We start from the raw sequence: 27,317 nt of genomic DNA, 5'->3' as shown, positions 1-27,317 counted from the left end.
CAAACTCCACGCGCAAGTCCCTTGTACAAAATGGTGCAGTGCAATCTGCCTTCTGCATCCATGAGTTTCACATTCATAGATTTAATTAATCTCTGATGGAAAATATTTGAAAAAAAAACTGCATCATAGTCGAACAGGTACAGACTGTTTTCCCCTTGTCGTTGTTTCCTAAACAATATGGGATAAGAATTAGTGACATAGAATTTACTTTATGGTAGGTATTATAAGTAACCTGGAGATGATTTAAAGTATACAGGAGGATGTTGGTAGGCTCTATGCAAATACCATGTCACTTTATACACAGGACTTGAGCATCTATAGGCTTTGATATCTGTGAGGGTCCTGAAACCAATCCCATGTGAATATAAAGGGATCTATGACTATATTTGCACATACCCTATACAATGTCCAACACAGCTTCTGCCATGTAAAAGAGTTACCCCAAAAGCATTTGTCCAATGAATGAGGCAAAGAGGCTGAGCTTTAGGCATCTTCTATAAGGAAGTACATAGTTTTAATTCTTATGAGATCAAACAGAGATCAAACCAAGTGGGATTCCTTTCAATTCAAAATTGGGCACTTTCACTAAGTAGTAGTAATAACAATAATACCTCAATGTCTGATTTGCAAAGTTCCAAATAGTATTGTTAAAAATTGCTATATACTACCCAATGTCCATCTGTGAGTATATGTGAGCTATCTGTATAGCTCTTTTTATCTAGATTTTTTTTCTTGTTAACAAGTTCCTGCCTTTAAGACATCAGGCTCACCCATCTCTCTCAGACGATTGTATTTCTCATGCTGTGGGAGGCTCTTTCTAGTCAGAGCAGACCTGGCACCACAGCCAAGTAAATCTGGGTGGCTGGGAGAACAAAGGAGCCAAATCCTTCTGAATCACACTTCTCAGCTGTTAATCTAAGACGAGCTCTCCTTCTCTGATACTCCAACACATAAAGCGATGATATTTTCCCTTTCAGGGGTTTTATCACAGTTCTGGGTCAGGAACTCTGTCTTCATTTTCTCAATTAGCACTTTACTTCTGCAAGCCTTTTAGCTTTTGTCTCTGGCTAACATAGCTTTTAACCTCTTTTGAATGTCAGATCCTACTGAGCCATTTTGCTTCACTTTGCATCAATTTTTCCACCATTACTGCCTTCATTTCAGCTAATTGCATTTAGTTAATTTGATGCCATTTATATGTACAGTGCCATTTACAGTCAAAGTATTTTAAGTTTTCTAAAACTGCTTGTCTTAAGATTCAATGGAAAGTGTCTCAGAATTGAAGAAGTCCAATTTTATCCAATTTCCTTGTCATTCTCATTAGGCAAGGAGGTAGCCGTGGTGGAAGGAGGCCTATTCAACCTACTTAATGGTTATGTTCACTGAGAAAAAAGTGAACAACAAAATGGGAAATGCATGAAGAGCCCTGTGCCCAGCCGTCAGCCCACAGACCCAGGCAACCACTCTACCAGTCCGGAGAGAACTTAGTCAGAATTCTCAGCATCTCCAAATGCCTCTCTGGGGTACCTTATGGGAAGCCATTATTTGAGTAAGCAGTCTTCTGTATCACCGAGTGGAGTAGGAGTTTGGGTTTTGTTGTAAGTGTGTTTATTTAAGTGTAGTTTGTGGTGTGTGTGTGTGTGTGTGTGTGTGTGTGTGTGTGAGACAGACAGAGAGAGAGAGAGAGAGAGAGAGAGAGAGAGAGAGAGAGAGAGAAAGAGAAAGAGACTGAGAGAGACTTCTTGGCAGGAACCTACTGATTCTTTATATGGTACCTTGAAGTTATAAAAGTGATAAAATGATTAGGAGGGGAACAGGATGGAGGTGGAAAAAGAGTTCACTGGAGCAAATGTCAGCTCTCTTTGTTTTCTAATTCCTTCCTTCCTCACCCATTAATCTTAGGAGAAAAACAAGGGAGGAGGGGGGATGGGTTGTGAGCTGGGGTGTGGTAAGGTTCCTATATGGCAGGTGGAAAAGATTTAAAAGTCTTGCCCCCAGAGAATAAGAATCTCACCCATTTTGTAAGCATTGGACTGGCTTCTTGCTTCTTTAGTTGTAAAATCAGTGAAAACACACAATGCCTGGACATAAAGTAATCCAGAGTTGGGAATGACAGAGATAAATAATCCAGAGTCAGGGATGATAGAGAAGAAATAAGATTCTTATAATGTGATTATTGTTGAAGGAGAGGTATGCTCATTTAGTGTTCACTAATTCGTTTTTTTGCGGTTGAATATGTTTAAAATTGTTTCAGTAAAAAGTTCAGAAAAAGTGTAAGACGAGAATGAATTCACCCATCCTTTCCCAGTTTGCTGCTCTTAAAGGAGGCAGTCAGTGGCTCAATTCAATCGTATCCCTATTATTTGCCCTAAGCTCTTCTCTACCTGGGAATGAGAACTTGTTTATTCAGAAAATCAGAAAATGATTATAGTATTTTCTAAGGCCCCTAAATTCACAGGTACTGGACACCCCCAACCCCCAGTAGTACCTTCTTTTACCAAAAAGGATTTGCAATGCCCTTAGACCATAGTGCCCTCCCCTTTACCTGTATGATCCTGAATGGGTCCTGTTTTGCTGGTGAGGACGCTCCACTTGAGCTGTACGTGATTGTCATGTTCCCAGTGACAGAATGTCTTGTGAGAGCCCCAGCCAAACTCACAGTTAAAACCATATGTTGGAAACTCTTCAGTGGGTGGAAAGGAAAAACAGAGACAAGCAGAGAAAGACAAATTTAATCATTCAGGGTCAAAAAGGCCTTTTATATGATCACGAACAGCATGATTTTTATAACTTCACATCCGTTCAAAAATTCTGGGAAAGCCACAAAATCCAGGATTACCAAGAAATCAATTGATGTATGGAGATGTCAAAATGTTTGCAAAATCCCATTTAGTATTACTATTATTTTGTATCTAGCTTTAAAAAGATTATGAACTGCCTGTCAAATTGGGTTTACATAAAACTTCCAGGAAGGCTACTTTCCAAGGCACGTATATTACATTTGCAGCATTTTCCTTATTTCCACAGTATTTAACATGAAAGATATTCTGTTCTTGAGGATGAGTCATATAAATTGATATCCATCAATGAAAAGAATGTTATTAGAGATAGACCCCCCAAATCTCAAAAACCTAGAGATGAGGGTTGGTTGAATGCCTCACCCTGGTAGCTGTCTGTTTGCACCCCACCAGCTGATGTTTCAGGTCTTTAGTGTCAGTCAGGGTAGAAATCTTTGCAGCATTTTCTTAAGACTATTTTTTCCCCCTGAATTTCCATCAGGTCAATTAATTTAAGAATAAGTTTCTGCTTTTTTAGTGAATTTCTAAATTTGCATATAAATTGTTCGCTCCACTTAAAACCCCAATGCAAGGTCATGAAAAGCCAAAGCACATTAAAATAGGCACCCATTTTAATTTTTTTAATCTTCAGAATGCTTCCTTTGGAAGCTGAAAAGAAAGCTTGAATAGATTCACAGGAATGATTCAACTCCTGGGTTTTACAAGGTGCTGACTGTGGTTGTGTGCTAAAACTCATAGCTTTATTCTTTTATTCCTCCTTTTTGAAAGGAGCTAGACATTTTAAGAATGGAAAACAGAAAATCACTGATACTAGGAATTTATTTTGGTAAAAAGTAAGCTAGCAATAAGGATAATTCTAAAGATGAAATTCTCATGCTCTGTCTGTCCCACACTCACCTCCCCCCAAAGGAAGAGAAGCATACAAAAGGGCTATTTTCTCCAGGAAGGAGGGCCTTTGCGTCTCCTTGAGTTCAGGCAAGCCACAAGATGGCAGCATTGAAACGGATAGAAAGATGAGGGCCTCTAGCCAATTGAACTTAAGCCTCAAAAGAACTGCTATGTACAATAAAGGAAGTCTCGATAGTGCTGCCTTAGGGTCAGGCTCAGACCAGATCTCATTTTGAGCCTTTCTTTAACTTGCCCAAGTGTTTAACACAGATTTTCTTGCTTTCCCCTCTGTGTCTGGTCTCCACTGCCCCTTCCCCCACTTTAACAATGGCCAGAGGAATTTTAATGGAAAGATTTATTAAATAGATAAGGATGATTTACTCCACATTTCTGGTTTCCAAGGAACCTTTTTCAAGGCTAATGTCAAATTTTGGAAGGAACCCACTCTATGGATAGTTAAAAATGAGCAGGATGGATTCCCCAATATTAATGTGACCTCCCAAAGCGTGGACAGGGCCACTTTGGAAAAATGTAGTAAGCCATGAGATGTATTTAATGTGAGCATGGTCAGTTAGTGCAGAAGGACTGTGTTTTGCAGCTATAGTGTCATGGGAGAGGTGTATTTCATGTCTAGTCTATCATAAACATGAAACAGGTCTCCTTAAGGGATGAGAAACTCTCCTCCAAATTGACCATACTCTGGTGCAACAAGATGAATTGTGCAGAAGAAACAGTCCACTAAACAGTGAAAGAATGGTTGAGCAACTTCGGATGTTAACATCCATGGCTGTGGAATGTGCTGTTGCATAATCTCATGTTAGAGAATGTTAATATTGGAAAATGTTACTGTAAGTGCCGTTTTGATTTTTCTTCTGAAATGTACTTTATGAGACCCATACATACAGGAGGGCAGAAAGCCATTACAGCACACACATTTCTGATTCTATCTGCCTTGTTAATACATTAAATTTACACCACAGTGCAGAAAACCACATCGTCCATTATTTTGACTATTAACATCCTAATTACATGAAGTATATGAACTTGGATATTCTCATAATGACCAGAGAAGGGAACAGCTTTGCCTGGAAAGATAGTTCTAGCATTTCTTATCACTGCAGTGAAGGGCATCTTTATCTTCCAAAGGCCTTTCCAATCCTATGAATTTAACTAGGAGAACTGGTCTGGTTTTTTTCTACTTCACTGGTCTTATGTCTTCTTGCCTTGCTCATATAATTATGGCCATCTTGTTTATTTAAAAGAAATGTTATTAAATCAATGCATTTTGTTGGGGAGGGCTGTGGAATACATAGCTCAATGTTGAGAATTCAGGCCAGAACAGAAAAATAATTAAATACACAAAATACCCATAAACATTCATAGGTAGGAAAAAAGAAAGCCAGAAAGGGAGAAAGAGACAAGCCTAGAAGGAGAGAAGAAAAAGGCAGAGAAGGGACAAGAATAAAAGGCAAATGGACAAAGGGAATAAATATATAGGACTATTGACCTTTAAATTTTCAAAATATTACTAGGGCCCTGTAGCTGCACACAATTCTCATTAAATTCAATGGGAATAATCTGGCTAAATCCCTTCTTGACTCTTAAAAATAGCAGGAAATAATATTCTGAACTTAAAACAAATTTATAGCCCCTGTAAGCACCAGCTGCGCTTGTTGAACCTATCTTGCCCGCAGATGAATCATTAGCACCATATATGCACAAGGATTTAATTTTTAAATCTGGCATTCAAAGCTTCTATTGAGTATGTTCACTGCTTGCACATAGACTGGTCTTTCAGCCCAAACAAGTATAGGTGCCAAGGCCCATGTAATCATGGGTTAAGAACACCCTGTGGGCTGCAGGAGTCTAAAGAACTCTGAGAAGAAGAGCCCTCCCCAGAGAGAGCCGGATTAAAAAAATGCAGGGTTCTCCTCATTTTCAGGAGGAATATTAATAGGCTTTTATGCATCCGACCAGAACCCAGAGAGTATATGAATATTGTGTGCCCACTGAGTTTATTTTAATGATAAGAATCCTCAAAATGAAATCATAATAACTTTGCCTGAATCTATAATGGCCCCAGCAAAATTGAATTATAATGAAAGTTTAGGGGTCTGATCTGCTGCTGCTTGTGAAGATGTCAGAAGAATCTGAAGTCCACAGAGCAGCATGAATCAAGGTATTGATTAGATGAGTCCAGTCACTGGGTGAATACCCCAGAGTTAGACAGCAACAGGGGTGACTCTGACGCAAAGCCTGCTTAGGTCCTTTCTGAGAATGGACTTAGCCAGAAGGAGACAAGGCACAGAACGCTTCCAAAAAGGGTTCAACAGTCCATTAACCACCAAGGAAGACTTGGAGATGAGATTCATAACACAGACAATGGAAAAACAGGAAACCAAGACCATTTGTAAAGGGCTGTGGGCCAATTGTGAAATTCCAACAATATCCGACCACCCCTATCAGCAAGTGGCATGGTTTGAACTGATCTCATTCAAATGGTGGAAGTAATGGGTCTTGCTTGTTTGTGCTGTGTACACCTGCCCTCTAACCACAGCAGACCCTAGATAAGGAGTCTGCCTGGCCCCCCTTGGTGAAACCATCCCACAAGTGACCTTGAGGTCATGCACAAATCAAATGGGTTACCCAAATCATTCCTGCTCTGATAATAGAGACCTTCCACATTTAGAGAGGATTTCCAGTCTCAGAATTCAATGTAATTTTCCATTTTCTCCACAGCTGTGGTTCACTTTCATTTTTAAAAAACAATCCCTACCATTTTTAATAGGCAAGAAGAGAGATGAGATAAAACAAATGAGTTGGCAACTTCACAGTGGCTTTAATTACTTCTCTGGGAAGAGAAGAAACTAAAACAACAGTTAAAATGCGGGTGACATTATCAGAACTCCATTTATTCACCTCGATCCTCTTCCTGATTGCAGAGAGTCATACAGAAAGAGCCACTTGGCAGTCACTATCACTTCTCCACAGAGAACCATGCTGAGGGCAGAGAACTCTCAGGAAAGGTAGGAAGCCGGGAGGGAAGAAGCAGCACTTCCCTCCGCTTCCTTTATCAGGGGTGGCTGCACAAGCCCCAAAGACCACATTTTATAATTTGAAAAAAACCTGGGTAAGGCTAAGAACTTTCAGAATTTAGGTGCTTATTCTTCTGCTAAACCTTTTGGTGTCTGGGGATGTGGGAGCCCAGTGGCAGCAGGAATTTAGTCAACCTGAGCATACCAAGGGAAATCTGGGATTAAGTTCAATGGAAAAAAGAAGTTTGTTTTGCAGTTGAATCAGGCCAAGAGTGACAGCATCCTTTAAGGAAGCATACTAATTAGAGCGGCCCTTTCTACTTTCTGCCTTGCTGGGGAGTGTCGTACTGTTGAGGAAACATTAATACACACCACACGCCCCATTAATAAATGACTGTGGAGGCCAAGGCTGACTGAGCTTCAATAAAGGAAATGGAAGAAGCTGGAAAACTGACCTGTTCACCTTACTCTAATGATTAACTTTAAAGTATTTAAAACCTCTGATTGCTTATACTGACTGTTTCCCTTCGTGAGTGCCTGTAGGGAAGAATGTCACAGAATACTAACAAAAAAAACAAAAGAGACCGAGAGGGAGGCCACCGAGTCACTGTGGCACTGGGGCTGGCCTCTGATAAACAGCACCGCGAGGGCTTTAAAAGTCATTAGCCTTTTCTATTAATAAAAGGATGAGGGGGCTGTTCCTGAGGGCGCTCCTCTCGGTTTCCTGAGCCCTGTTGCGTGGCACGCCCACTGCAAACGCTGTTGTACAACTGCCAACTCCGTGGCCAGCAGAACTGACAAACTTTGCGTGTCTCGGTTTTGCAGAATTGTGATGAAAATAAATAGTCAGGCTGCTGCTTGTGAGAGTTCCTTTTCCTGTAAGTTTGCAAACACAGTCCATGTCCTAGATGTGCTGCGTTTAAACAAAGTATGTTACTCAGTTCCTTCGGTTGAGAGCTGGGATTGTCACCATTTGGCAATTACTGATGGAGAAGGAAATCTCACTCCCTGCTGCATATACATGTGGATGAAAGGAAAGCAGTATTTATGGCTCATGCTTGGAGACCAGATGCTGCATGGCATCTCTCCTTCTAGGACTTTCAGGGAAACAGGGAAACGGAAAGCACAGAGCACAATGATGCATTATTTTGGGGGGACACTGGAGGAGGCAAATGGAATCTACCACATTTTATCATTTATTTGGTACCTGATTGTATCGTGCTGTCTATTACTGTCGGCTTTTCTGTGGTCAACACAGTGGTACCACCTGGAAAACAAAAGCAATAACATACAAAAATAAGAAAATGCAAGATAATGTGCAGCTATGTATGTTTACATCAATCAGAGGCAAACATTTGCTACAGAAAATCCTTCCTTTAATTCCAGCTGTAACAATTGTTTCACTGAAATCTTGCCCACCATAATTTCAAATGCAAATATCATTACTTTTCACCTAACACACTTGTGTTTTAAAATATTTCACTAAATCAGCAAACATACATTATCTAGATTTATGATGTACAACATGATGTTTCAATACACACACACACACACATTGTTGAAAGGCTAAATCAAGCTAATTAACATATGCATTACCTCACACGCCTATTTTTTTTTTTTTTGAGGTGAGAACACATAAAATCCATTATCTTAGCAAGTTTCAAGTATTGAATATATCCTAACATATTTCTTTGTAAAGCATGAGGAGTTTGAGACTTTGTCCCAATGGCGTGCACTGACTCTCAGGCTAAGTGCAACAAACAGTTGCAACAGTGAAAGGCAAGAGCCTCTGAAAGTCCTGGATGACTTTGAGTATTAAACTTGACCTAGACCTCTAAGCTTCAAACAGTTTCCAAGGTTTCAGATGTATGCCTTTAGGGGCATTGCAAGGCTAGTCTCCACAATCTATTTAGAAATCAGAGGCTTCATGTAGATGGTAATTGTTTCTCTTCTTCCACCCCTTTCTCTCTCTCTTTTTCCTTTGCTGCTGTAGCTGTTTATTTTTCTCAAGGACAAATATTCCACCCAGTATGTGGTTTGGAGAAGCGGCAGGAAGCAGCACAAAAAGGGGAAGGAGATAAATGTTTCTTCACATCCCAATCCCAAGGAACTAGAAGCTTGAACAAATAGTATCCACAGTATTGTAAGCTCTCAATGAGTTCGGATTTCTTTGGAATTCCTGGTCAGGGGATAGGCACCACCTTATGGAGACTCAACTTTACCTCCCCCTTTCCCACATTTCAGCTTTTCCATTTTCTACACACCATCAAACCTCTGTTATAAAGTAATGTTCTTAAACTTGCCCAACCTTAAGAATGACCTTGATTGCTTGTTGCAATTGCAGTTTCCTCTCCACCCATCCTTTCCAGACATAACTAGGAACCAGACTCTCTAGGGGTAAGCCCTTGAAGTTTGTCTTTTTCAATGATTCTCAGATGAGTCTAATAATCCATCAAATTTAGGAAATGGTGGTTTGCTTTTTATCACTTAGGTGCTTAAGAAGGTTGTTTCTACTTAAGTGTATCTGCCATGCAGATTAAGGAATTCTTTTATTCTAAAAGATAAAGTACTGGGCCAATTCAGGGTAAGGGCATGGGGTGGGTCAATGACCTATGGGAAATTTCAAAGATAGTTACAAGGTGTTATAATTATGCACCTTCCAACAGTATTATTCAATAAAGATTTATTCAGGCCAAGCTTATCCTGCAGATCCCACAGATCAGAAATCACGTTATATGCTGATATCATGAATAGAGAGATATAAAATTGTGCTCTTGGGATGGTCTAAGATTTCTAAGTTAATCAATTACAGCACCAAGTCACGTTTACCCCAGTTCTCCCAGTAAAGATGCTGCATGAATGGTCACACGTGTGCATGGCCTCAGTAAGGCAGGCACTAGGAAAAAAGAGTTATATATATTATGGGTTAAGAAGGTGAGTCTATAATGGTAGAATTGGAGGGAGGCCAGAATACATTAGCATTCTGTTCCCAGTGGTCTTAGAGGAGAAAGATTCAAGGTGAAAATTCACTTTTATATCCGATATGCATTATCAGTTTTGTTATAGGTTAGGAGCCAAATTCCACTGTTGGGTACACACAGCTCCAATGTGAAATTTGGCCTCCTCATGCCTTTGAAGCCAATTGTATTATCTAATGACTTCAAAGGCATTTGCAAATAAGTAACTTCAGGGGTAAATTTTCACCTTAGCAAGCAAGCATGGTAAAGCAAACGCTCTCCTGTTTCTACATACTGGGTACAGCTCACCCAAAATTCAGTGTTGTTAATAAGTAATGAGCATTTTTTCTAGAGTATTTCTCCCTCTCTACACAAATAGGTCACCCCAGGAGGAGAAATTAAATAGACACCATCTGTGTTAAGTAACTGAACGCCACCAAAGAGAGCTTTGGTCCCAATTTCCACATTCCCACCTATCAGGGTTAAAGTGAGAATGCTCTTGATTTGGTCTTATTACATAGAACATCCAAAGTTGTAGCCCTGACAGAAAAGCCTGAGATAATTAGCAAAAGGGATGAGGAATGGCATGTGAGCATAGAGGTGCAGTTTTTAGATGTAAAAAGGTGCTTGGGTTAGGTGAGAGTTTTACTCCTTGAAAACAATTCATAGGAGCACGACCTTTTTTTGAAAAAGAATAGCACATAGCTTCATAAAGCAAAATATGCTTTTTACAAAAGGAAAAACTGACCTTGATGTAAGAAATGACTGTGAAGCATGAGAATATCTTTTAAAATTACTTCTTGATGAGGATGTGGGGTGGGCATTATCAACACCATCAGAGGTTCTTAATGTATGCATATATTCATAGAATAGTTGTTGAAACAAATATACTGGCGTGAGAAAACTTTCCCCCCAGTGGTAATATGTAAATACTAATAGAATCAAATTTTTCTCTCTTGACTCAAGAAACAATCTTAAACATTGTAGGTAAAGCAAAACCTTGTACTTTTAAAGGGTTGTCAGTGTTTCCACTATAAATGACCCATTTTCTGTGGTTTGTGACTCCCCGCCATACACAGTTTGCTCCAGGCTAACATACTTGCCCTATTTCATTCAAAGGCTTCAGTTTCAATTGATTCAGTCATGAACTAATGCAAAAAATGAGAAGGTTGTTTGTTCTGATATAAGGACTAAATCTGAGGCTTTGTTCCTAATCGATATTAACTAACCACTTTAGGGTTCATGAAGAAAAGAACCCCTCCAAAAGAGGGCGATTGAAAAGGGTATATTGTGATTCTGGGATCATTCCTTTTTATGAGGAATTTCACTACAGATGTGTGACAAGGTCTACATAATCCTGAGGTTTGTGAAAGAGTGTTTACAGTAATCCTGGGAAGGTTCCACAGGACCTACTCATGGAATGGTAGTTTTTTACATCAGGGTTTTCAACTTGAACTTGACATCTGCCAAAGAAAAATACCTCTGCATTAGTTAATTTTCATGGCTTGTGGTTACTTATATGTGATATTTATATTCAAAAGCTCATAGCAATGTAATGCTTATTGGTTATGTGAATGTAAGTGATAATCCTTGAAATCTGGGGAGCAATGGCTTCAGGAGGTAGGATTAAAATGTAAACCCAGTTCATAGGACACTAAATTTTGGGGAAATTTTTTTTTAACCCTTCATTTCATTTTGGAGTGCAGAGTTCTCTGACTCCTGAGAGAAGAGCTTCTGAAGTAATTGGAAATGATGGGACATTCCCTGAATTTTAAATGAACATATTAGCCAATAACCTGGCTCTTCCATAAAGTTACATGGTAACAACTTCAGTTTTGACCATGGAAATTAATTATGTGGGCTATCTGAGTCCATTTTGGGCAAAAATACAGACTTACACTGAAAGGTTCAAGCTTAATCTAACAGGAGAGTCACATACTCTATGAAACTGCATTTTTGACCCAGGTAGCAGTTAAGGTCCCGTGATACCTTTTGCAACAATTGAGTGCAAATTCTAGCTCCCTGGTCAATTTCCAAATCCTGTTTCCCCACTTGCCTAATATTTTCCTCTGCTATTTCAAGTAAAAGAGAAGGTCACTTTCTAGCTTTTAACGGTTGTAGAAATTTGGGGTAATACTGGATTAATTATGAGGCATTCAGCACACACCATCTCTGAGATATTTGCTAGTGGGTGGTGGTGTGCAATAACAACTAATTCTACCTTTGTAAATTTTCATGTAAAATGATTTTCAGAATCCTCATTTAAAAGTTGCATTTCAAATATAAGCCTAATTGAATCAATTAGTTAGATAAAGCTCCACTCAAAAAAAAAAATATTGTCCTCATTAGGAAAAGAAAATGAACATTTTGAAGAGTGTAGCTATGAATGGGTGGTATACCACGTTATGGCAGAAGGGAGGGTCTGAAGATGAGTATTTGTTTAGCACATTCAGTCTTGGAGAAATTCTTATTTAATTAAGAGAATCCTAACCTTTGGATCTGAAAAGGATTCAACCCGTTCTTTCAAATGGTTACTTGGAGATGTGTGGAAATGAAGATGATGTGGTCAGGCTGCCTTTATTCCTAGTGAAGCTTTGCCATTACGCTCATGCCCACCACCATGAGGTGTTAGAACACACACAGACATTAGCTGGGCTCAACCACCACATGAACTGAAATGGAACAGCAATGGGATGAAGATGGTTTCTGCACCTGTGAGCTGGAAGTCATCACCTGTTCCGCTGTGGCAATTGGCCTGGTCGTCATCACATTCATCCACTGGGTTCCCATTGGGAGTGGTTGGTCCAGCTGTAGGTGCTGAAATGAGATCCAAGGATTACTGTCTCACACCTCTGAAATGTATTCTCAAGCTTTGGGCTGTTGAATCTGCTAAAGCTTTTGCAGAAAACCCTAATCTGTAGTAAGAAGGCCAGAGGCATGCTTTGCCTCTCTTTCAGGAGGCTAAATACACTTGGATTTTGCAGAATGCACCAGAGTTGCTTTGGTATTTGATCTGTATCTGCTGAGTGGAGCTGGCTGCCTTAGCATTTTATATATTGCTTTCTACATAAACATCCTCTTTCCGAAAAGCTCTTGAATTCTCACTGGCCTGGAGTTGAGAACTTTGATGATACAGATTTTGCTTGAACTGTTTTTCATTTCATTTTCAAGGTGATAGAGAATTCACTTGTCATGAATTTTTTTGTATACTTAGTATTGACCAAATTTGTTAGGTGTATGATTTTTTTCCCCAAAAGGGAGCATCAATATTCACACTTAGAACCACATTGTTCTTTTTTAAAAGAGTTATTCCATTTCTAAGTAGCTTCTCAACCTGTGAGCCCTCTTGCCAGAGCAGGTGTGTGAGAGGAGTTGTCTCATATATCCTGAGGTCATGTTACCTGGACTCCCATGGGACTGCATTCCAGAGTTGGCAGGTATTCCCATATCTTTGAATTTGTAGTTGAAAGGTAGCCAACATTAATCAAAGACTGCTTTTGAAGTCCTTTAAATTTAGTTCAGTCTACTTTTCTTGTTTTTCAGGCTGTTACTCATTTTTGCAATCTGTTTAATATTTTACAGTTTTCAGGATTGCATTTCACTTTATGAGACTTGAGATAAGGTACAGTTCCCTTGATGTTTGAGAACCATACAAGATGCTGAGAGTTGGGGGCCTCTTCTCTTACAGCTTCTGGCTAGTAGGAATGTACCAGTAACTGCTGCTTTCTCAGTAAAAACTTGATTCTGTTTGTTATTGTGCTTAAGTACTGAGCAGAACTATGACTAATGTAAAAATATAGCTAAGTTTCAACTTTTTCAACTTCCCAAATACATACACTAAAGATAACTCAGTAACTCAGAAACCATCCTGTACAGATAACATACACGCCATTTAGATATGCAATGCAAACTTTGTAAAATGCACAGACATGTCTCCTGGGCTCTATTGCCACCACTGAATCAGCAGAGCCCTTTCTGGAAATCCACGTAGTTGTCTTCCCTAAGCTGTCCTTGATAACATGTTGCTTTTACTATCTTAAGCTATTTACTCATTTTACTGATTTTTCTGCATTCCTAATGCTGTGTAGAAAAAAGAAGTTTGGCCTGGGTTGTGGCTCAGTGGTAAAGCGTTTGCCTAGCACATCCAGGGCCCTGGGTTGGATCCTCAGCACCACATAAAAATAAATGAAATAAAGGTATTGTGTCCAACTACAACTAAGAAATAAATATTTTGTTTTCAAAGAGAGAAGTTCCATATTGAAAGTAATCCAGGACAGTGCCTAGGTTAAATAGCAAAATGTAGAAAGTGAATGATTTTTGAGCCCCAGTTTCCCTACTTGAAAATATTTTATTTTCTGTGGTTCTGTTTCTTCGATGTAAGTGCTACCTCAAAATAGGAAAGACACTCATGGAAGGCATATTGTGTACCTCATCTTCTCTGTATCCCTTTAGTATGTTCCCCAAAGAACAACTGGCAAAGCAGATATTTAATAAGTCTTGTCGATCAATTTAAGGGGAAAGAATAACAGTCCCTTTCACCAATTGTGTTAAAAAAAACTTTGACATCACTCTCAGATATTGGTTTCTCATATGACTGGGGGTGACTTCCTCATTTTCTTGAGAGCTTGGAAACATCTGCAGTCAAATCCCTTCACCAACGATTTCTAGCTCACTCACTACTGAGTTGACACTGGCAAACTGCCACAAGGCTCAGCGTTTTCAACTGTCCGTTCATTCCACCTCCTAAATCATTGCTGCCTTCCAGAATCTAGGTTAAAAACCCACCTGATAGCACCAAGCCTCCCTTTTCTAGATGACCACATTTCTCATGCAAAGAATGAATGTGTCTGTAAGGAGGGTCTATCTGTCCATCCCTTCTTTCTCTTGGCATCTTTGCCAAAGCCTTGTCACATGGTCATTCTTGGTTTGTGCTCCTAACGATTGGCTAATTCAGAGGTCTGGGACATGGCTACAGATAAGGAAACAATCACCCAGTAAAAAGTGGGAGATAATGACCTACCTTTAAATAAACATATAGAAAAGTAGCCATGAATTTATTCACTAGCATAGTGATCTTAGAAAGCTTAAGATCCTGAAGTGTAGGAAAAATTTCATGGTATTTAATAGGCTTAGGAATGTAATTACATTTGGTTAGCTCAAAACACAAATAATTTTGAAACCCAAACAAGGTGATATTAAAAAGCATTCTTTGAAACAACTATGAGCATATGCTCAATTGATTAACATCTGGGTACCAACAATAGCCATTCTTCAAGCTAACCTGGAGAAAAAAAAAATCTCTATGAGGATAGGAAAGCCGGTGTAAGGTTACTCATTTATGCCCAAATCTAAGGCAGATGGGAATTCTAATGCACAAAAGCAGTAAATGGTACAATAACCAACTCAAAACATCCATCTCAATCATTATATGTTAAAAGAGAGTGCAGACCTGAGGTCAGTGTGTGCACTGGATTTGTCCTTGTTATGACCTTCATATAACCATCTAAATGTATGTAGTCATATTTTTAAACAGATCCAACCATACTTTCATACACATGATCGCATGTAAAACTTTGTTTCAAAGAAATTTGCAGCAGACTAAGAAATTCATCCAAGATAAGTCTTGATGTCTTACTTGTCAAATGCTGCTTTCTGCTAGTAGGTGACAGTAGTCAATATCACAGATAGAAACTTAAATCTGATACAGAACTCTAAACAATATTAAAAAGTCAAAGGACTTGGTAGGTTAAGGAAAAGGGTAATAGAAGAGAAACTGTTTAATGGGTAAGAAGTTTTACTTTGCAGTAAAAGAAATGTTTTGGAACTTCAAAGACATGGTGGTTTTACATCAAAATTATGAAGGTAGTAAGTGTCATGGGGTTGTTCATTTTAAAATGGTGAATTTTGTGTTATGCAAATTTCACCTCAAACAATTATGATTAAAAAGTCAAGAGCTACAATTCTATGGAATCTGAGGAGAGTTATGCAAACAACTAGCATAAAAGGAAGATTCTGAAGATGCTGCTTCATGGTATATGCTAGAATGCTGAGCCTCACTGATTGACAGGCAAGGAGATGGAGGGGTCACCTGGGTAAAAAGGTGGCAATTTTGCAAAAGCACCATCAGAGGCAGAAATGCATGAAAAAGGAAATAAAAAAAGGAGGAAACTAGAAGGGACTCTGGAAGTTGTAATTACCTTCTACTTCACAGCCCAGCAGCTCCATTCTTAGCCCTAGTCCGCCATGAGTGGCTCTCTCGGGGTAGATTCTGATGAATCGTGTGGAAAGAGGTGGAAAAGTCCGTAGCTCAGGTGTGTCGTAGTTGTTGTTGCCCTCAAAAGACTGTGAAGCATAAACAACACAAGGTATTTAAAAAGAAACCTCCTTTTTTTTGTTGTTTTTCTACCCTCTGCAGGAGAATAAAAACTTTTCCTCTATGTTTTAAGGGTTCTATAATTGAGTCTATGAAATAAACTAACAGTAGATAGATTAAAAGGTGCACAAATTTATTACATGTTTAGAGGTAAAACATGCGAGATAATTGACTGAGTACTCAACAAGATCTAGAAGTTCACATATCCTCTTCATGGGTGTGAGTGGGGGCAATGTAGGAAACTTAGGGGCGAGTAAATGACTTGGGAAAGATGAAGAGTTTCTTGGAAGAATAGCTGATAACATGTCTGTCTGGGTGAGATATTGACTCTGTTCTCTTCTTCTGTAATGGACCTTACTCTTCCCTAGTGGATGAGATTCCTGGGACAGTATTCATAGCAGCTGAGTTCCTTTGGAAGATACCTCTTTAGGCAGATAAGGAAGTCCAGAGAAATTCCTTCCTTGCACATTCTGAACCTCAAGTGCCCTAGAGTTTTGGGGAAGGCATTTCCTGAACTCTTTCACCTCCTTTAGGACTCCTCAGAGAACAGAGAAATAAGCCTCATTCTACCACTTTGAAAATGGTGAACGTTTCTTTCATAAATGAGAAAGAAAAAAACAAATCTTCTCTAAGAGGTGACAGACGTCATTTCACAGGAACCCCATAGTACACCCTGAAGCACTGAGGCTGTACCAGAAACTGAGCATTTAATGAGACATATTTCTGAATGATACACTGACATGCCTTGGAGAAGTAACACTTTTATCACTACCCTGAGGTGGAGGAAGATAACTCAGGAAGAGAACTAGTCATTTCCAGAGTCTACAGTAGATAACCACATTTTCAATAAATACTACAGTTACATTCACTTAAATGAGAGGGTCCTAGTTTGGGTAAAACTTGGTTCTCTGGAAGAGGAGAAATTAAATTCTTGAAGTAGAGGATAGTAATTTTTTGGGCGGTGGTGTTGGGGATAGAACCCAGGGCCTTGTGTATGTCAGGTACTCTCTCTACCACTGAGCTACATCCCTAGTCTGAGACAGTCAATTTAACGGAGTGCAAAGGCTACTTATTAAGAATGTGGATTATTCCAACCCACTGAGATTCTTAAGTACTACTTGTTGGAGTCATGTGTAGATAAAAGACCTCATCTCAGGAAAGTCACCCGGGTCCTGACTACCAAGGAATGCTCGGATTCCTGGTTGAATTGTATATAGTATGCATTGGCACCCCTTTTGAAATGCATACATGCCTAGTTTGAAGGCACTATGACCCTTTTCAGGAGCTAGGCCACTATTGCAGCACTATTTCTGGGTTAATTTATTTCCCTTGTTACATCAACAGGAGGGTAAAAATCACTGGGTAGAATCAAAAGAAACTGGAGTGAAGATTAGGCCTCATTTGTTTTTCAAGAAATGAATGAACCTCCAAAATCCCCTTTTCTCCATAAATCACTCTTGAATCCGTTGAGAATGGAAGAAGGGGAGGAAAATTAGAAAAATAAATTTTCTATTGTGGTGTTCATTAGTGTAACACACTAAGTGCTTAAAATATATTAACCTGTTTATTCCTCAAAACAACTCCAGGAGGTAAATTCTATTATTACTCATCTTTCACAGATGGGTAAACTGACAGCAGAGTGCACAAGGAATTTGCCTCAGCCATGTAAACAGTAAGGAGCAGAGCTAGAATTAGCACCCAGCGAGTCTTAACTGGGATTAAGACATCTCTGCTCTTAGAAATCACATAGTCTAGACTCCTTATTTTATCTGTTCATCTATCTATCTATCTATCTATCTATCTATCTATCTATCTATCTATTTATTTTTGAAGGAGAGTGTCTTGCTCTGTTGCCCAGGTTGGTCTTGAACTCATGAGCTCAAGTGATTCTCAGTTCAGACTCCCATATAGCTGGGATTACAGGTCACCACAATTGGCCTACATTTTAATAGGTGAGAACACTGAGGTCCAAAAAAATGCCCACGCCTAAGGAACCATAGTTTCATTAATTTGTATTTAGCTGGTGACAACTGGCTACTAGAACTGGTAGCTCAGATGGACTAGTTGGCCCCTAAGGCTGTGCCAGTCATGAATGGGAACCAGGCCCAATAGTTGGTCAAAACATCACAGAGCCACCAAAGATGGCTAAAAGATGTGATCTTTTAGAGGTGGAAATTCTATGACAAGAGAGTGGAAGCACATACATGGTGACATATTGGATAGGCTGTAATATGACCAGGGGGTTTCTGAGTTATAGAAGTAAACCAATTGGTCTTTTCCAATTCAGAAAACCTACACAGGAATCTGAGAATGCTAACATAAAGCTGCTTCTCACAATTAGTTTTCTTCTATTATTATTATTTTAAAGAATGTCTCACTATCAGGGTCCTTCACTCTTGATACAACTGTAATTGCAACCAGTAATTGAGAATCTGACATATATTATTGTTAGGCCCAATTAAGTTGTTGTCAGTAAGATGCTAATTATAATAAAAATACCATTGCACACATGCAAAGTCTGTCTGTGTTAAGATAACTCCAAAGATCACAGGAGAAAAGCATTGGTATCTATGGAATCCCAGGCTCCTCTCTTAATTTTAACTTGAGCATAGAATTGACACACTGTAAATATATTATAAAAGCTGTCAGTAGTGAGCTGGGAAGAATACTCACAACTCAAACCCATATGGACCTGGACTAATTTTGATAGCAGAAACCTGCTTATGAATTACCATGGTGTTCTGCAACTAATTATATTTTAGAAGACAAGGGCTTTGTTTGGCCCTATCTGTTCCTGAAAAGTCTAGTTAATTTAAAGGATCAATACCTTCTCCATCATGCACTGTTTGTGGGTAGGAGTAAGGAGAGGGCAAGAGGATTTTATACCTATCAAAGCACTGTTTTATTTTATGAAAGAGAGTACTCATTTTACTTTTATTTAAAAGGTACTTGGCATCCTAAGCAGGTAGCCTTCATTTGTACGATAAAATATGTTTTAAACATCTTTATATAATTAAAACTATGTGCTGCTCTAAAATTGAAGGTTTTATCAGTTTCCTTTTTCATCTTTAGAAGTTTTATATAAAGGGCATGTTAGAAATCATAGATTAGTCTCTACATAAACAATTTACAAGCTTTCATGGTTTTAAATATCATAGGGAGATGATAATGATGGATATTTTAGGAATAAAACCCAACACATTCAACCAATCTTGAATTGAGCATTTTGTTAAAGTTAAAACACATGCATGGGTTACTTGTGGAATTCTGTACTCGGTCTACTACAATAGAGTGATAGCTTTAGGCTCGATTGCAGACGCTTGGATTAGATAACAAAGAAGGCAAGCATATGATGCATCCTATCAAAAGCATATGGTGATTTGTTTTCTGTCTCTCTCAGAACTCTAGTGTTGAAGAACGTGTCACAACAGCACACTCTGCCATTGACAGCAGCCCCAGGAAGTTGCTGATCTGTAGCATATTCACACTCTGATGAAATCATAATGCTCCCTGCTCCTCAGAAAAGACCAACTTATAAGAATCTCCAGTTCTGATGTTTATTTTCCTTTCTCAGTCACCAGGATGAGAGAGGTAGACATAAAAGAGGAAAGGGAAATGGACACAGAAAAGAAAGTAGCCACACAAAGGTAAAATATAGCACTGAAAATTTTTAGAACCCACAAGTTAAGACAGGGAGAGATGGTGGAGAATTTCTTACTCTTCTGAGAGTACCAGCTCTGTCGGTGGCCAGTTGTTCTGATGCTGACCTGCAGCCTGTAGAGGACAGGGAGGTCTTCTCAGAGCCCCCTCATCTGGAGGGAGTGGAGCTGGCAGCACTTGCCAGGGTTATATTTCCTGCCTGAGATGCCTGTGGCCTGAGTCACTACACTATACTTGGTGGAGCGGGAGCAAGGATAAAGCAAGAACAATATTCCCTCCAATAAGCTGAATTTTCTTCTTTTGTAAAGGTCCTGGGCAAAGCAGAGATGGAAAGGCTAAGGCCAAAAGGCCAATTGTGTTGGTGTTGAGAAGTATCATCAGCTGAATACTATTCTCATATTGAATACAGAAACTAAGCTGCTGATTGCCTGTGGGTTGATCCTTGTTTTAATCCTAAACCCACTTCCGGGCCACCCTGCAGACTCCTGGGGAATCTTTCCAAGTTGGTGTTGTGTACTCAGGAAATGCAAATGTAACCATCAGCCTAAGTAAAAGTTGATTATGTAAGCATATCTGTTCAGTTAAAGAATTATGCCACATGTTTTTAGAAATATTGGAATATTTTTATCTTGAGATTCCCTTCTGTTTTCACTGGATTATTAAGAGCCAACTGCTTTTTAAAAGGTTCCAAATACATCAAAAATATACTTAAGCATTATTCACAGTAGCTCAAAGATGGAAGCAACCCAAGTGTCCATCCATGGATGAATGGAGAAACCAATTTGGTGTATACATACAATGGAATGTTATTTAGATTTCAAAAGGAATGAAATTCTGACACATGCTGCAGCATGGGTGGAAGCCTGGGGACAGAATGCTAAGTGAAATAAACTAGTCACAAAGGGACAAATACTGTATTACTCTAGTATTGTATGATACTCTAGCCTCCTAGAGTAGTCAAATTCATAGAGACAGAAAATAGGACGGTGCTTGCCACAGAAGGAGGAGAGGGGGAAACAGAGAGTTGTTATTTAGTGGGTACAGAATTTCAGTTTTGCAAGATGAGAAAGTTCTAGGGACTAACTACACAACGATATGAGTTTATTTGACATTATTGAAGTGAACACTTAAAAAGATTAAGATGATAAATTTTAAATTATGTGTATTTTATCACAACTAAAAATTTAAAACAGGGACTGGACATGCAGCTTGGTGGTAGAATGCTTGCCTAGTAGGCCCAATGCCCTGAGTTAGAGCCCCAGCACTGCAAAAACACATAAATAATTTAAAAATTGAACACTTAATCCAGTGGTGGATGAGAGAAGAGGAAAAAACACCAAATAGACAAAGTCGAGTCTGCAGTCAGCCCCAGCTCCAAACCTCACGCTTATCCACCTCCCATCTGAATGTTGAGCTGAGACTTTTCCCTCTAAAGAGGGAAAGGGCAATGCTTTTCCATGTTGACCTCAGACATCACTTTCCTTCCTGTACTCTCGTTTTCCCTAGAATTGGGGTCCTACTGACAAAATAAGAACGAGCCCTTCCTCAAGAAAATGCTGGAAGTCCTTGACTTACATCAGGGGATTGAGGAAGAACTTCGACGGGGACCTCTTAGTGGACCTCACCTTGGGCTTGCGCTTGCTGTCGTCCATGATCATCTTCCAGTCGGAGCCATTGTTGCTGTATCCTATCTTGAACTTCCTCATGAACACCTTGTTCTCTCGGTGCTTCCCACCCTGAATGATGATGCCCCTCACAATCTTCTCCTCCCCCAGGTCCACCTGGAGCCACTCATTGACATAGGGGTGGGGTGCAGGCGGCAGTGCCCAGCCGGAGCGACTGGTTACCAGACGGATGTTTTCGGGCATCCAGTTTCTCTCCCCTTGGTTGGATGCTGCAATCTGGGAGTCCGAGATGAGTCCAGACACCATGCCCAGCATTCCAGAGCAAGGATAATCTAGGAGGTGGAACGAAACAGATAACGTAAAATTATTTTATGGGAAAATAGTTTCTAGAAAGAAAATGCAACCATTTGAATAAAGACAGTGTCTTCTACCCATTCATATGTTTTCGGTCTTTGGATTATTTTACATTACACCAGAGCCTTCCCTCCCTTAAATCTTTCTCCTACTTTTACAGAATTTCCTCTTTCTTCATTCGTATCCCAGTAAGGAAAATTTTTAGCAAGACACACACTCCCTCTCCCTGATTATTTTTAGTTCTGCTGCATTTAATGTCAAACTCTGGAGGGTTCAGTCCCATTAGTATTCAGAAGTTATTCCCAGATCAAGGATAGGTGCTGCCCAAAAGAAATTCAGAATTAACCATCAGTTGGAGATATATAAAGAAGCAAAACCCATATTGAGAAAGTTGCTCAAACAAAGATAAAAAGAAGATGATAAGGAGGGGAAGTCACAGAGCTTGACTGAGCTTGGAGGGAGAAGAGGGGAGTTCTGAGAGGTGGCATTTGGGTTGAGTGTTGAAGGACAGCAATCATCTTCCCCCTCCTCATCCTTCTTTTTCATTGTGTTAGGAACTTTCCACCTGAATATCTTTTTGTCATCTTAAATATGCCATGTGCAGACTAAACTCGTCTTTTCCATTGACACTGCATCCGTTTACTGAACCCTGAATTTTAATTGGTGGCATCACCAATTACCTAGTTTCTGCCTGGTCATCTTGTCTTTACTTATTTTGTACTTCTGTTTTGCTATCAAATACTGTCATGATTTCATTAAAAAAAGAAAAAGAAAAAGCTTGAGGTTGCCTCTTGCAGTTTCTGTTTCTTTGGGCATCATCGTGATCTGAGAAGCCATAGCTAGGGGGCTAAATAATATGGTGGTTGGCCTCCTACACCCCGGTTCTCCATCTAGAGCACACTAACGGCTGTACAGAAATTTTCATGAAATGTTGATTTTGCCATGTCATTCTCATGCTCAAAAATCTCCTGCTACCAAAAAGAATAAGCCAGACATAAAAGAACAAGTTCTGCATAATCCCAACTAATATGAGGTTCCTAGAATAGTCATATTCATAGAGACAGCAAGTAGAATGACCATTGGATGGACTGGGGTGGGGAGAGAAAATGGGAATCAGTGTTTAATGGGTAGAGTTTTAATTCAGGATGATTAAAAAGTTCTGAAAATGGGTAGTGCAGTTGTACAACAATGGAATTGTACTTACTACAAATAAGTTGTACATTTAAAATTGGTTAAAGTGGTAAATTGTACGTCATATAATTTACCATATAATAAAAAAGAGAGATCTTTAAAATATATACCATGGCTTTCCATTATTTCTAGGAAAATATCAAAAATTTCTATCTGGGTTTCAAGACCTTCATTTTGGTTTTACCTCACTTATCTATTTTAACTAAGTACTAACAGCGTATTCCAGTTAGTTCTGTTTTCATGTTTTCAGTGTGTTCTTGCCACCCCTCTCTCCTCATGTTTACAGAAATATTCTTCCCAGACTTTAAAATCCAGCTTAGATTTACTATGGAAATTTCTCAAGCTACTCTCATCTTCATTTTGAGACATCCCTCCCCAGAAATATGGTGGCAGGTATGGAAAGTAGCCTAGAGCCTAGCGATGAACTATATTGGTTTACAATTATTAGTCTTTTGTCTACAGCAAGATTTTAAGATCCTCAAAGGCAATAAACAACATCATAGACCTTTTCATATCTTCTACACCAACTCAAGTAGCTTTTGAGCATAGAGCATCAATTATTGATTAATTGATTGGAGGCCTAATAACAAAGTGTCCAATGCTTCAATTATTCTCTTTTTAAAATCATACATCTCAATCAAGAACCTGCCTAGGGATGATAATCTACTTTTCATTGAAACAACTCAATTCCCCATGCTAACAGTAAAAAAATATAGCCTAAAAATAAAACTTTCCTGAGCAAGAGGCTCGCTTCTAATGCAATTAAACTACACTCATGTTATCAGTTGACCCTTAAGAATTAATTACTCAGATACTTTCCACATGAGTTGGACAGTTCAGATCATGTCAATTCTTCTTCAGTGCCTGCTTGTCTAGGAATTATGCATGCAGTTTTCAACCAGGCATGCCAGACCTTCTACCTCACATTCATACAAGGCCTCTCCTCATCTACCCCTTTTACATGAGCCAGTTGAGATGAAGTACTTCCTGTCCTTAGGGAAAACTTTCTCTCATTCATTCTCTCCACTAAGAATTCCCCCATTATTTTGCCATTTCCACTATCTGATCTGCATAAAAATAATGACTCATTTTCAAATGCCAAATCATTTCTTCAACATTTTGAATCTCTGCAACTAGACATGGTTTTTCTTTTCTGGGATTCTTCACAATACTTCATCAGCATTTCTCATATGTTGACAATCATATTCAGTTCTTTAAATTGCTGCTTTTTGCCTCCTCAGATTTTAATTTCATTGAGGGCATGAACCAAATCGTTTATTTTTTCTTTCATTCTTTGACTGTTTTATATGATGTTGTTCTCAGCAAATATTTGTTGAATGAATCAACTTATTAATACAATAAAAGACAGCTGTCATTTTCTCAAATACCCTTTCCTGTAATTCAGCCACAGTATTTGCTCCAGGCTGGGATCTGGAAACCAAGAAAAAACTCAATGGGGATTAAAAAAAGATTTACAAAAGGTATGTTACTGAGGGACTATGAAACTATAGTGTTAAAAATATAAGTCACATTTTTTGGCCACTGTGGTCACACCTGCCTGATTCAAAACCAGCTCTTATAAAGTCAATGTTCAGTTGGTAATGGGGACCAGATGTTACCATTTGTAGAAAAACATAATTAACTTGAGTATTGTAAGGAGAGCAGAACCTTCACCAGATCAATGCCCTTTTTCTAATGCTGAGCTGGCTGAAGCACAGTTTATATCTCCACAAACCGTGGGCTACTGAGCCACCATTCAGCTAACATAATATTCCTAGTGCAAAGTTGACCTGCTATTCCTTCCTTATGTCCACCTCACCCAAAACAACCATGAAGGGCCACCTTAATCTGCCTTTGACAAATAACTATGTTACTTACTTTTAATAATTAGGAGAAAAAATATATTAGCAATTAATTCAATTGACTGAGATGCTAGATACAAACTGCATTCTTCCATAGGTAGGCTGGTTCAGATGTAGTTTAGCCTAACTAGACAAACCAATTGGAAATAGTTGCCAGGTTTAGCAAACAAACAAACAAATGAAAAAAGAAAAAAATAGGATGCACAGCTAAATAAGAATTTCATAAAAATAATGAATACTTTAAAAATATATCCCATGCAATACTGAGGATATACTTATATAAAAAGTATTCATTATTTATCTGCACTGAACATTCTGCATTTTACCCAGCAACCTGTTGGGAAAATGAACATTCAATCCTGGATGAGAGGGAGAAAAAAATTTTATAGTAGGGGACTGAGGTGGATATTTCCAGTGAGATATATATATATATATATATATATATATATATATATATATATATATATATATATATCTGTAAAATATATATGTATCTGTAAAATATATATATCTGTAATATATATATATGTAAAATATATATATATATTTATTTTACAGTAACATCTCTGTACTTAGCTTTAATGGAAAAACTGAGACATCTTGATAAATCAAATATCTATTTAACCAGTTTTCAAAGATCAAGAAAGTAATAACTGCATTTGATGGGAGACCCTAAATGAGAATAAGCTACTCTTTCCTCAGTGACTTAGCTGCAGCATTTAAGATGGTCATTGTGATGTGTTCACAGAGTAATTTTTAATTTTGTAGTTTTTTGTTTTTCAAATCTAGTCTGTTAGGATCTGCCTACTCAACAGGACAGGGTAAAAAATTTGAGGTCACTTCCTTGTTAGAAGGCATGGATAGAACTGCATATTCATTCAAAAACAACTGTAGAGTGCTTATTGTGTTACTGTATACTTGTGTTACAGGTACAAAGGACACAATGGAAAATAAGGTAACCAAGGCCTTGCTTTCATGAATTTTCTAGTCCAGCAGGGATACTTCAGTTCTACTCGTTCATTAATCTCCATGCTAAGGGGACCATGACCTCAAAAGAAGAAAATTTTCTGTTCTCATAACCAGGAGAGTTATCTGATACTGCCTTATTAGAAGGTCTCCATGCAAGGGCTTACTCTGGCTTCACTTTATGGAATACCACATCCTACTTTAAATTACTGGGTACCATTTAGTGAGCACTCACTCAAAGCCAGGTATATTGCAAATATGCTTTCATTTAATTCCCCTTACAGCTACATTAAGGTTAATCTTATAGATCAGGAAATGGACATCAGAGAAACAAGATGTCTTGCCCATGGTCAGACATTCGCTAAGTGGACAGTCCTGAGTCAAGACTGGATATGATTTTATACCCTCTATTCATGTGGCCATCACTATATTCTGGCCTCTCAAAAAACCATCCCAGATCAGTTACTTTGAGATTCTAGCTATCTTACTAGAGAGAAAGTATTTACATTACACTAGGAGTCATGTTTAAAAGATAGCACTCTGAGCCTACAGGCAGTACTTTATTTGAAAAACAAAATTAGCTATTTACCATAATTATAAAATAGACTATGTTTAAAAATATTAAAATATGCTATTTTAGACATCTATTTTTAAATAACTAAGTCATTTAGCCAGTTTTAAAATCCAATAAATTATTTGCCTTCTTTGCTCACATTCCTAGAATTTCCTCTTGGGAATGTCTTTATGAAAATTAAAAAGGACAACTTGGGTTCAAATAAATATTTTATATAAGTAGAAGAATGTGACATAAATCTTTAAAAGGTTGGAAATTCAGAGTTCAGCCCAACATATCTGGAGTCTTTATGAAGTTTACTTCATTTATTAAATATAATGATATGAGATAAGGTTGGAGAAATGGGCCAGAAATTTCTATGTAGACCTCAATTGGCCCTGAGCCTACAAATTTATGGGTAGTCTCTCAAATTTGTAATGCTCTGAAATGATGTAGAACTTTCTGACATTCTGACATTTCTGATACTGCTGATCAAAAGTAAAGCCAAGGTCATGTCTAATTTTCAGTGTTCTTTTTTTCTTCTTCTTCTTTTCCAAACCTCTCTCCACCCAATTCCTGCCTCCAAGTCCTTGTACTTTCTAATTCTTAGATCCTAAGACAATAAACAAGTCTGCCTCTGAGATGGAAATAAATAAAAATTTGGTATGGAGTCAGATGTGGTTTTTATTTTCCAAAATGTACTCTACTGTGAACAATGTATTTTCCCCTCATTAGCTCATCTTCAAATTGCTTGCACTTTCATGGAAAATTCTGGGGTTCCTTTTTTTTTTTTCCTCTTCAAAAGTCAGTATTTTTTTTCTCTAAAAAGAATCATATTAAAAGAATAAATATTAAAGTGAAATAAAAAGTTAAATATCTTAAATAAGTACACTGGTAGAATATTGAAAGATGCTTCACAGAAGTTTGGAAGTTAATTCAATTTTAATTACCTTTGAGTGGATCGTCTACTGATCTGTTTTTAAACTTTGAAGCTTACTATAAAGATTACATTTGTATTGGTTTTTGGATTGTCATTGCTTTTTTAATGAAAGTTT

General features: G+C 38.4%; 1 protein-coding gene across 4 annotated transcripts in view; it reads right to left on the bottom strand.

Moving 5' to 3' along the window:
• The window catches only part of Nrp1 (neuropilin 1), a 139,683-nt gene that overhangs the window by 10,329 nt on the left and 102,037 nt on the right, over nucleotides 1-27,317 (bottom strand). For 2 of the 4 annotated variants that reach the window (XM_076832093.1, XM_076832095.1), the window contains exons 9-13: nucleotides 21,337-21,668; nucleotides 15,876-16,020; nucleotides 12,391-12,495; nucleotides 7,929-7,988; nucleotides 2,546-2,683 (exon numbers count right to left, since the gene is read on the bottom strand). In XM_076832093.1, coding sequence (XP_076688208.1) covers nucleotides 2,546-2,683; nucleotides 7,929-7,988; nucleotides 12,391-12,495; nucleotides 15,876-16,020; nucleotides 21,337-21,668 — 780 coding nt within the window. The remainder of the gene's footprint in view (nucleotides 1-2,545; nucleotides 2,684-7,928; nucleotides 7,989-12,390; nucleotides 12,496-15,875; nucleotides 16,021-21,336; nucleotides 21,669-27,317) is intronic. The other 2 variants (XM_076832094.1, XM_076832096.1) reach the window with 1 other exon arrangement.

The sequence above is a fragment of the Callospermophilus lateralis genome, chromosome 13 (genome assembly GCF_048772815.1).
Source record: "Callospermophilus lateralis isolate mCalLat2 chromosome 13, mCalLat2.hap1, whole genome shotgun sequence".
NCBI lineage: Eukaryota > Metazoa > Chordata > Mammalia > Rodentia > Sciuridae > Callospermophilus > Callospermophilus lateralis.
Note: the sequence above shows the minus strand (reverse complement) of the source record. Positions and strands in the feature narration are given on the sequence as shown.